Raw genomic sequence first — 11178 nt, forward strand, 5'->3', positions numbered from 1 at the left:
TCAAAAAGTTAATGGAATTAGTATCGAACATCTACATATCGATATTCCGTTTTCTTTCTGTAAATATTCTGAAAATTATAAAAAAAAGAACATTGACAATTACATTAATATGGTTCCATTTCATACAGCTAATAAAAGCTTATCATTTTATCCCCACTCTATCAATTTTCGTATATCGAAGTTACGCTCAAAGTTAGATATTGTTCAATTAATAGCGAACATCACTAAAATACATAGCATGTCGTGTCATGTTCATGGAACATAACAATCATATGTTTTCCAAGATTAATTTTGAGAGCGAAGCAAAGAAAAAACTGTGTTTACTGCGATTTTTGAGTGTGCTATCCAGTATTTTTTCTTTTTTAATAATTGTATATTAGCAATTGCAACGGCTATATGTCGCCTCCAAATCTCTGCTGCAGCTGTAGCTGCTGCTATATTCTTTTACATACGTGTTCTCATTCTTGTAATCCATTTTTACTAAAATGAAGTTAAAAGCTAACGAAAATAAATGAGTGTATTCGTTAACTTAAAGCTAGCGAAGATACGCTCCATGAAAAGCAGGAGGAGCGAATAGTTTTTGAACGCTGCTTTGATTGTGGCGAAGTGGGGGTAAAAAGTTAATTTTCCTTCGCTGCATGAAATTGCACCTTTACTTTCTTTATTCTTTTAAATTTAATCCTCTGACTGTGTTGTAACATGTATCTATTAAGGTATTCTATACCTTGATTATGACTATCTGAGTCTCGACGAATAAAGACGCGTGAATGTGTAACGAATTGCTTTGTTCAGTTCTCTTAGTGCGTAAAAACTGTTTGACATGTGTATTAATTTTCGTAAAGCTGATTTTTACAACGCAAATGCATATGAATGAAACGCATTCGTGTTACATATGCAGCATACATATATACTATATACTTCTATAGTAAAGATATTTCAGAAAATATGCGCACTCATGGAGATAAACCCTTGCATCCACAATTGTGTAGTTTGCAGCAATCGACGAAGTTACACATATTGTATAAACATAAAATAGGATATAAAATAGCATAAAGAAAACGATTAGAAATTGTATCTAAATTCTTCCGGCCGATGTTATTGCGTATTCAGTCGAATCGGAGTTACTTTCGCGCTACCTGTACATATGCAATGAGCAAGCATTCTGCTAGTATGCGCATTAACAAAAACAAATATCGCGCTGTATTACTAGATGTCTATTTCAATTATGTTTTACACATAATTCTATCGCTCGTTTTTCCTTTTCACAATGATAAAAATGTTTGTTTTAAAAAAGTTAAATATTACAATAGAAAGAAAGTTAAATTTTGCATATGCAAGACTTACTGAATTTCTTTTTTTTTAACATGCAAAGTTCAGAGTAAGAATGCCAATGTGTATAGAAAATATAGTTTATCTATAACAAATTGTAGTTTTACTTTAAATTTGTATTTCAAAAAAGATTTTTTACACTTCTGCGAAACCTTGTCAAATGTGAGACTCATAAATTTTGCAATATTTGGAATAATTCGTTTTTGCTGTCGGATACGTCTAAGGTTCAGAATCGGACATTTTTGGAATTACTTTGTTCCTATATATATAAAACAAAACGACAAAAAATCTCACAATATTACATTGTGTTTAAGATCAATTGATTCAATTACAAACATACAAATTATACGAATATAATTAGTGGAAAAATGAATATTATCGATCTAATAACTAGTAACGTTTAAAGTAGCATTGATACGATAATGAGGTTGCTTTCAGGAAAAGTATTTTTTTAAATACTAGCTCTTTACGTTCCTGATACTTTTCAATGTGTCAACAATAAGCAGCGATATTTGTGTTAATTATATAAAATAAAATAGGATATTTTTCGTTTGTTATGTATGTATAATATAAAAATACAGAATTTAATGATGTTTATATATCTACATGCTTTCTAGCATATAGTAGTCTGTAAATTTATTAGTAGAGTATTATGGGACATATTTATTCGTCAATAAAAAGAGAGATCTAATATAATGTGAGATACATAGACGCGTTGTTTTTCTCCAACACTTTTATTAGCATTTTATATCGGAAAAAACAGAAACGCGAAAAAATATAATTATATATTTCCATTTCTAGAGACTTCAATATATCTGCAGGCTTGCCAATTTTTTGTAACGGATAAAGATTCAATAAAAATGGAATAGAGATGTGATATAACAGTGCGAAGTATGAAGCATCCATTCGTTGAAGGGTGACGAAATTTAAGATAACAGGATAAATAATAGTCATTTAAAAAATGTTTCTAAATTTAAATTTATGAACGTAAATGATTATATTGTGTTTTTATGTATCTTAAATTCCGTACCTTTCACTATTAATTAGATACCGTGTACTCCGAATCGTTTTAAGTTTTTTTACATTTACATTCTTCCTTTTTTTTTATGCCCGTATTATATTTATTGCAAGACAGACAACCTCGCTAAGCGATTATTTAAGATCTATATACACGATTCAAATTCAGGCAAAAGTCTCCTACATAAAACTTATGTATAGCTCGCGTGCGATATATTACGAAGCTGTGTCCGGTTTAAAATAACTAGATAAATTAAATAACTAGATAAATTAATATCTCTCGATTTCTTATAATATGAAAAAATGTTTACAGTGTAAAACTTTCTCGTGCAAAATTGTATACATTGATTTACATTATATACATACACATATATATATATATATATATACATAACCGTAATAAAAAAATAGATTGTATGTTATGAATTATCGCTATACCTATAAACTCGCTACCATACTATTTTTATTTACTTTAAAACAAATAGGTCAATCGCTCGACCAATGTAGCGCTAATTTCAATATCTTGTATAATTACATAATATAATTTATATAATTTACGTGTTTATAACTTACTGTGCACTTATATGCTATATTATGCACATAACAATTTCCTTTTTATAATTTTTACACTCTAGACTGCACTAGAATATAGTCTATGATTTAAGATTTGTTTCTACCGAATGACATTTTTTTCAGAAATTTAATACTGAATATTGATTTCATCATAAAATGTATATTATAATATTTGGCGCTTTCAAGTCAACAAAGCAGAGCAATTAAACTTGATTAATTGAATCTCTGATAGGATTTAAGAACCAATCATGTTTACTTGCATGCTTTTAGCCGCTTTGAACTCGCCTATCTATTGATACCGACAAGTCGATTGTTGACTGATTTTATATTATACATCAAAAAATTTTTAGTCATTTACGTGATTCGATGAGTCATTTTTTACGGATTCGATCGGCTCTGCTATGATAATGTCAGATTGCTCCTCCTTGTGCAGAGCTATCATTATTTTTTGCTCAGTGGAAGACTGACTGTCAGATGAGCCTTCCTGCGTCGAAGTGGCAGCTTCCTGAAATTTAGTAAGTAACAATGCATCGCGTGCGATGCGTTTCGAATTTGTGGTACTTACCGTGCTTCGTATCTTCGTATGCGTTTTGATGTGTTTCGTTAGATGATCCGATCGCATAAATTTCTTTGTACATTCTGGACATTGAAAACGTTTTTCACCCGTATGGGTTCTACGATGCCTCTGAAGTTCATCAGATCTAGTAAACTTTTTACCGCAAAATATCCAAGTACAGATGAAAGGCCGTTCGCCAGTGTGCCAGCGTAAATGAGCACGTAGATGGCTCGTTTTTCCATATACTTTATTACATCCAGCAATGTGACATACATGTTGCCGTTTCCTGGTTATATCCCTATTTCTAAAGAGAAATATGGGGGTATATATCAATATACATGTGACTATTATTCGTGACACAAATATTTGATATGGTTGAAAAAAGTTATCGCTCACCTGTCGCCATCGCCGCAATTGGGACATGTACACGCGACTCTTCTACGGTGCTGCTTATTAGGATCATCATTGGTAGGGGTAGTGGCCGGGTTCGGTATTTGCTGTTGATGAGATACAGGTGTAGCGGACGTTGTCAAGGTCCCGTGTTGAAGAGTTTGGAGAATCTGCCATTTGGTAGGATCATTTGAATCGAGTTGTACGGTTGGTGTTGTCGCAACGATAGGTGTGGCCGTAGTGGTTTGAACAGTGGCCGGCAACGTTTGAACTGTAGCCGGCTGCAATGCGCTCGCCGGTATTACTTGCACATTGCCTAAGCCTGGGATATTTTGCACGGGTATCGATTGTAAGAAACCATTGGTCGTATTCATTCCGGCGGTTGGCTGAATTTGCATTATACTTCCATTGCTCACATTCCTCATCATGTTACCTTGTTGCGCGGTCAAATTTGCTAATGCAGACGCAGGAATAAGCGTTAACTGTTGTCCTTGCGTTCCTATATAAGGATTATTTGCAATATTAATTGTTTGCAAAATTAAAAATTATGAGGAAATGTATCAGAAAATGTATAAATTAAAAGTACGATAATCTTTCAATATCCTGGATGAAGACAAAATCTATTCTATAATACAACCAAACAGAGGAAGGATTTCTTGTACAAAATGAATTGAAAATGCAAAATAAACTTTTTTCTTGCTATGAGCAATTTCTCTCTTAATAAAATAAATAAAATTTAACTATTTGTCACATTTTCTTTAATCTTGCCATTCGTAAAGTCGTTATGTAAATATGATAACATTTTTTTAAATGTCTTTCGTTAAGTGTACACGTACTTCGTGATTTTCAAATTTGATTTTCTCGAAAATAAAACCTTGAACAAAAAAAAATTATTCTGTATTTTTGACTTATTTTTGTATAAGGAATCGTTTTCTTTCGTCTGTTTGTATTGTAAATTTATTCCCGTCTTGTGTTTAATACAGTATGTGCACACATAACAATTCCCTTACCTGTAATCGTAATAGGTTGCACTGTAGGTTGAGCCGATTGTGTAGCAGGGATATGTATCACTTGCCCACTAGTTAATTGACTCGCATCGATATTAGTTACTTTGATATCACCTTCTACCGTTTCGGGCGGTCTTGTCAAACTAGATAACGTCTGCACGTCGATTTTCTGGCCATCTTTTGTGGTAATAACGTTAGTATTTCCCGTTATGTTTCTTCCTAATGTACCTATACCAAGAACCTAAGAAACGTATAGCATATCATTTAGAATAACTTTATGTACATATTATTAATATGTTAATGTTCAATTTAGAAGTATATTACTTGAACATTGCTGGGAGATGCAACTGTTGTGCTCCAAGTCGCTACTGTCGATGATGGAGTGGAGGACTGTTGCATCTGCTGCTGTTGCGACTGCTGTTGCTGCTGGGATGATGCTGGTTGCTGTTGTATCACCTGCTGTACCACTTGTTGCACTTGCTGCTGTTGTTGTACTTGGGCTTGGGCGACTTGTTGTTGCTGTTGCACCGACTGTACTACTTGTTGTTGAGTTTGTTGTTGGACGACTTGTTGTTGTGCTTGTTGATGTGCAACTTGCGTTACTTGCTGACTCTATAATAGTACGTTAAATATTTATCTAATAAGATCATGAAAAAAATAATGTTGAAAGGATGACTCATGGCTCTTTGCAAAAGCGATCGGTTTGTCGGAAAGTCGGAAAGTCCTGAGTTCGATTTTGACCTCTCTCGATATTTTATAGGAAAGTATTGAAAATCGACTCGTAACATAAACAATTTTATAATATTATATAACGAACATTTTACGTAATCAATCAAATTGACAAAATTCGATACCTATATAATTGATATAAAGACATTATTAATTTGTAAATTGCGATAATAACATTTAGTGATAGGAAAAATTTCTATATATGTATAAATGAAGATGGCCTCATTAAGTGTCGAAACGTTTATATTTATACATAATTATGATTTAAAATTAATAAATTAAAATTATTCGCTTCCAATATCTTGTATAGTGGTGTATGCCCTTTAAAATATTGTTTTGAATAATACATTTTAAATTTTCATTTATTGTTGAATTTGATTTATATTTACCTGAAGGTTTTGCAATTGCGGTAAACTAGCAATTTGCACTTGCTGAATTTGACCGCTCGGCGTGATAATCTGCGCCACTTGAGGTATTTGCTAAAATTAAAATAATTAGAATGTACATTTCATATTATAATTTATAATATTTCGCAATAATTATTAATAATTAATATTATAATATTTCGCAATAATTATTAATTGGTATATAGTATTAATTATATGGTATTAATTATAATGAGACGATCTCTTGCGTGAGACTTTGTCATGCCTCTGAATTACTTACTTGCATAATTTGTGGTATCATTTGCGTCGTGGGCATATTGAAGACGCTGGATAGCGACTGGACAGGAAGATGTACTGTCTGATAAACGGTTTGTCCATTATTGGCAGTGACTGGCAATTGCACAGGTACCGCTTGCTGAACGTGTTGCATAGGAAATTGCAGCGGTCTTACCTGTACACTTTGTCCTAGAACAATACACATTATTCCATCATCTTAAATATGTTAAAATTGTTTAGACACACTATTAATAAACCTATTCACATTGCTTGAATTCCTCCCATAAATTTTTTAGGAGAAATATATTCGGTTAAAAAGCAAAGATTTTTAAAGCAAAAAGTGCAAGCAACGCGAACGAATCCTATAATTGGAAAATTTTAATCACAAAGACACACATAAATTACATTCAGCACATTACAAAATAATATTTTATAAAAAAATATGATTATAAGCGGTTGCAATGAAGAGCATACCTGTCGGCAACTGAACAGTTTGTCCCGTAATATTTTGTATAATCGAAGTAGGAAAGACATTCGGTGCTCTTATAAGACTAACTGGCTGTGGTGTAATAATAGTCTGTCCGTTTGCTAGTTGAACTTGCTGGCCGGCAAGTTGCATTTGTTGACCATTTGCAGTAGCAAATTGCATTGTTGGCTGCGCCTGATGATGGGCACTTGCAGCCGACATCGCTGAGGATGGAATAAATAGAGCTTCCTGACCATCTATATTAACAGTCTGCATTTGTGGGATTACACTATAACTAAGCTGTTGCTGTTGCGTTTGCTGCTGCTGAGCTTGTTGCTGCGTTTGCTGTTGCTGGGCTTGTTGCTGACTTTGTTGCTGCTGCTGCTGCTGCTGCTGTTGAAGAGCCGCTTGTGCCTGAGCATTGCTGATAATCTGAGCACCCTGTGAAATAAAAATTTCGTTTATTAATAAATAAATTAAAATTAAGTAAAGCGCACTTTAGACGATCTATAATTTGCGACCAAACTCAAAACAGAATTCTGTTTATAATTTTGCGTATCGTTAGTATGTTTTCTATTCCTGCACTAGACTGTTCTAGAATTCTCTTTCTCGTAGAGACAAATATCTCTTTTTAGACAAATATCAAACGTATGTCTATCTCACTTTAAGTTCCAAAAGAGTACACTAATTCAGCCACAAAAAATAGACCTTGTGTAACATAGAAAAAATAAAACATACATATAGAAAATATATGTCACTGATATATATTTTCTATGTGTGTATTTTACTTCTTCAAATATTTCCTATATTACGATACGCAAAATATTGTATTGTAAATAGAATTCTGTTTTGAATTTGATTGTATCATCAAATTACAGTTTGTATGATATAAAGTAGGCTTTAAAAAATAACGAATTTAAAAACATGCATTGAAAACAAAAATTAATCATTTAACTATATCAATTTAGTTCGTCATTTATTTCTTTCATTGGAGACTGTACGTATTTAATTACAAATTTGATTGAAAGCACTAGTGCGCACTGGTGCATATTAAAGCCATTGTACACTGATTTAATTGAATATATTGAATATAAAAATGAAATGCAAATATTTCGAATTATGAAATACATATTTTACGTAATGATACATTAAAATGTATTGAGTACTTCATGATTTAATCGATTTTTATGTTTATTTGTAAACATTTCTTATTTTGTGTACGATGGCTTAATGTGCACCAGTACGCACTGAGTGCGTCCAATCAAATTCGCTATAAGTCAAATATAATATATCAAATATAATATATAATGTAAAATTTTTTTCTCAGTACGGCGCATCAACTATTTTTTTAATGTAGGTAATTATGTCTTCTCATACTTGCAAGAATTGATGAGGTAGCGATTGGACAGAGATTGCTTGCGTTCTCTGCTGTTCATGTTGTGGCTGTTGAGCTTGTAAAGGCACAAAGTTTTGCAGGGTAATAACTTGTGGCTGTTGCTGCTGCTGCTGTTGAGCTTGCTGAACATCTTGCTGTTGCTGCAATTGCTGCAACACATTAGCGCTTAGAAAACGAATCTGCGGCTGGACAGTTTGCTGCTGTTGCTCTAATTGTTGTTGATCTGCATCATCTTGCTGTTGCTGTTGAGGTTGCAAGGGATCCTGTTCTTCGATTTCTTCCTACAAATAATTATATCATTTATTTTCTTATCTTGTGAATTTTTTATAGTATAATAGCATATATTTTAAGCTAATTGCTGTGTATAAATATTGTATATGATATTTATATAAAAAATATCATTTATCAACATCAATTTCAAAAAAATAATATTATAAAAAAAAAGTATTAATAAAATAAAAGTAAAGAAGTAGAAGAACTAGTAACACATAATAATTTTACCTGTGAAAGATTTCTGCCATCTATGCTCCGTTTCATGATGAATAATTTCGTTTTGCACTCTATACAATTTATAACAACGAATCTAATGTCATTTCATGTCGAGTGCTAGGAATTTATAATATAACAACTACATTGGCAATCTTCTTGAAGCTACAAGAAACGAATCGTCCACAGAAATAGCGCTCCTACAAAGAAATGTTATTTTTAGAGAATTGTGTCTATTATAGTAACTAGTTCTATAAAAGCTTATATTAGAGAAATATAACAATTAAAACAATTGAATGAAAGAGATATATAGAAAGACTGCATTGATTTCAGAAGTCAGAGAATCGTTGCAAAGAATTCCTATTTTTAAAGAAATGCAGAAAGAGAGAAAAATAAAAGGAAACAAGAAAAAAGAGACTTTGTAGTGTCAGTTTTACACACTTGTATAAATGATATCTCGTTTTTCTCATTAATCTGAATAAAAAATCTCAAATCGAAAATATGATTCTAAATCTTTTAACAATTTAGTTGGAACTGGGATTTAACACGAAGGTTTAAATAAAGAAGATTTAAATACAAAAGAGAAAAGAAACAGTTTCCAAATTCAAAAAATTAGGTGGAGCATTAGGGATTTTACGCGGGGATTTAAACAGGGAAAGCCAGAAGAGAGGAAAAGTGCAGTTTCCAACTCCTTATAAGGGTTACGAGTGTTGGAGCATGTTGACATTGAGCTTTGCTAGCATGTGCAAGACGCTAACTCCTCTCTCTCTCTCTCTCTCTCTCTCTATCTCTCTCTCTGCCCCTCTCCCTCTCTTTCTCTCTTTCCCCGACGAGGGAACAAAGAAGGCCGGTCGGCGGTAACGGGCACCCAAGGAGGACGCCCGAGAACCCGATCGAGGACCGCCTCCTTACGCCCCTGTTTCCCCCCCACCGCCCCTACCCGATTCATAAATGTAGCACGCGCACGCGGCCCGACATGACGGCAAGGTGAGCCTCGTGTCGTCATTACCGCCCACTCGGTCATCCGCCGCTCGTTCGCGCTCTCGCGGCGGCGCGAGCGACCCGCGATAACGGGGAAGGCACGACTCGCGATGCCCAGCCTCCACCCACTTCGCCACACCGGGACTCCACCTAACATGGAAACAAACACGTGTTGCCCTCCCGCAGGACTGTCTACTCACACTGCCAAACCATTAAAAACGCCAGGCTGACGCGCGCCAGGTACCAACGTCAAACCAACATCACCACTTTTGTCGACACTAATGCTCCAGTGTTCAACTTGACCCAAATGTAAAAGTTCGCTGATCACGCGACTATGCGAAAGCATGCGTCGCCTCCTCTTCGATTCAGACGCGACGCATTCGTTCACCGTGAGTCGACTCGGCAAGGACAGTACCATCCGCGTCTCGTACGCGAGAACGTTGCAACAATCGCAACGGCATTCACAGGTAAGTATTCACCGACGCGCGGTCGCTTATCCCGCACGTCCTCACCCCCGTACCAAATACTCCTGTGTGAGCCGCGCGCGCGCGCGCACACAGACAGCTGCACGTGTCACGCAACGCGCGCCAGAGCCTCCTCAAAGCACTATGCTGTAGCGACGCTATCGGTCCGTAGATCGCTTCGCGTCGTTCGATTCACGAATGATCAAGCTCGATCATGCTGGATATCCGTACAGGAAGGGGCTACGCCAGCGAGATTAATCGGATTAGCGTACTCCGGACGAGTATACCGCCGCCACCGTCGAGTCGTGGAAGACACGCTTAGTCCAGCTTTACTCGACGCTACTGGAACACCACAGAGTGGAATCAACGAGTTTCCCCAACTCATTAAATCCACTGGCACGTGCACGCCGTGATATACCGCGCACGTCTCGTCCAGTTTAATCGCCCATCCGCGCTCGCAGAAATGCTGCACAACGAACACCAACAAATATCGTCTTAAAACGAGAAAGATCGAGTAAAACACGAACGCACATACCCACGAACGCGGTGCCAATGGGCGGTGCGCGGATGGCAACGTCGCCGTTTCGCTCGACACGATGGCACGGGCTCGCTGATTAGTCGGCTGCGGTACGCGCGACCGGTCGGCCATCACCATCAACCAATCAAGTTGGCCGGCAGCTCGCCGGGGCGTCGTTCGACAGGGGCGTACGCGGGAACGCTTGCGGCGGACGCCCACCCTATTAAAGGGGGCTAAACCACGCGTACCTCCTACTTTCTCTAGTCTTCCGCTTCCTCCCACCTTTCACCTAGCGTATACCGACCGCGGGTGAACAACTCGTGCGATAGGGCACGTGTCGCTATCTGCGATCCGCGACATTTTTCGGGGATGTTCTTTGACGATTGATGATCTTTGAATTAATTCGCAATAGGATCACACATTTTTATGTTATGCTGAAAGAACATTAGATCTTTGGAATTTTTTTGTTATTAATTTCAAAGTTTAAAAATTTTCAATTATATAAAAAAATTACAATTGAATTTAACGTAAACATATTTATACTTTAAAAGCACAGTCATTTTTTGATGAATAAATTTTTAGATTTTAGATAAATTTAAATCTAT

The 11178-nt window shown here is 35.7% G+C and overlaps 1 protein-coding gene across 1 annotated transcript; it reads right to left on the reverse strand.

Moving 5' to 3' along the window:
- Positions 1–3265: 3265 nt before the first annotated feature.
- On the reverse strand, positions 3266–10584 carry LOC108692029 (transcription factor Sp4-like). Its single transcript, XM_018200125.1, has 11 exons — positions 9793–10584; positions 8627–8811; positions 8107–8406; positions 6738–7170; positions 6268–6452; positions 5991–6080; positions 5197–5484; positions 4876–5113; positions 3872–4364; positions 3485–3779; positions 3266–3424 (listed from the first exon to the last, which is right to left on the reverse strand). The coding sequence occupies exons 2-11, from the start codon at positions 8660–8662 to the stop codon at positions 3266–3268; spliced, it is 2517 nt and encodes an 838-aa protein (XP_018055614.1). The 5' UTR covers positions 8663–8811; positions 9793–10584.
- Positions 10585–11178: the final 594 nt, after the last annotated feature.

The sequence above is a fragment of the Atta colombica genome, unplaced genomic scaffold (genome assembly GCF_001594045.1).
Source record: "Atta colombica isolate Treedump-2 unplaced genomic scaffold, Acol1.0 scaffold58, whole genome shotgun sequence".
NCBI classification, from domain to species: Eukaryota; Metazoa; Arthropoda; class Insecta; order Hymenoptera; family Formicidae; genus Atta; species Atta colombica.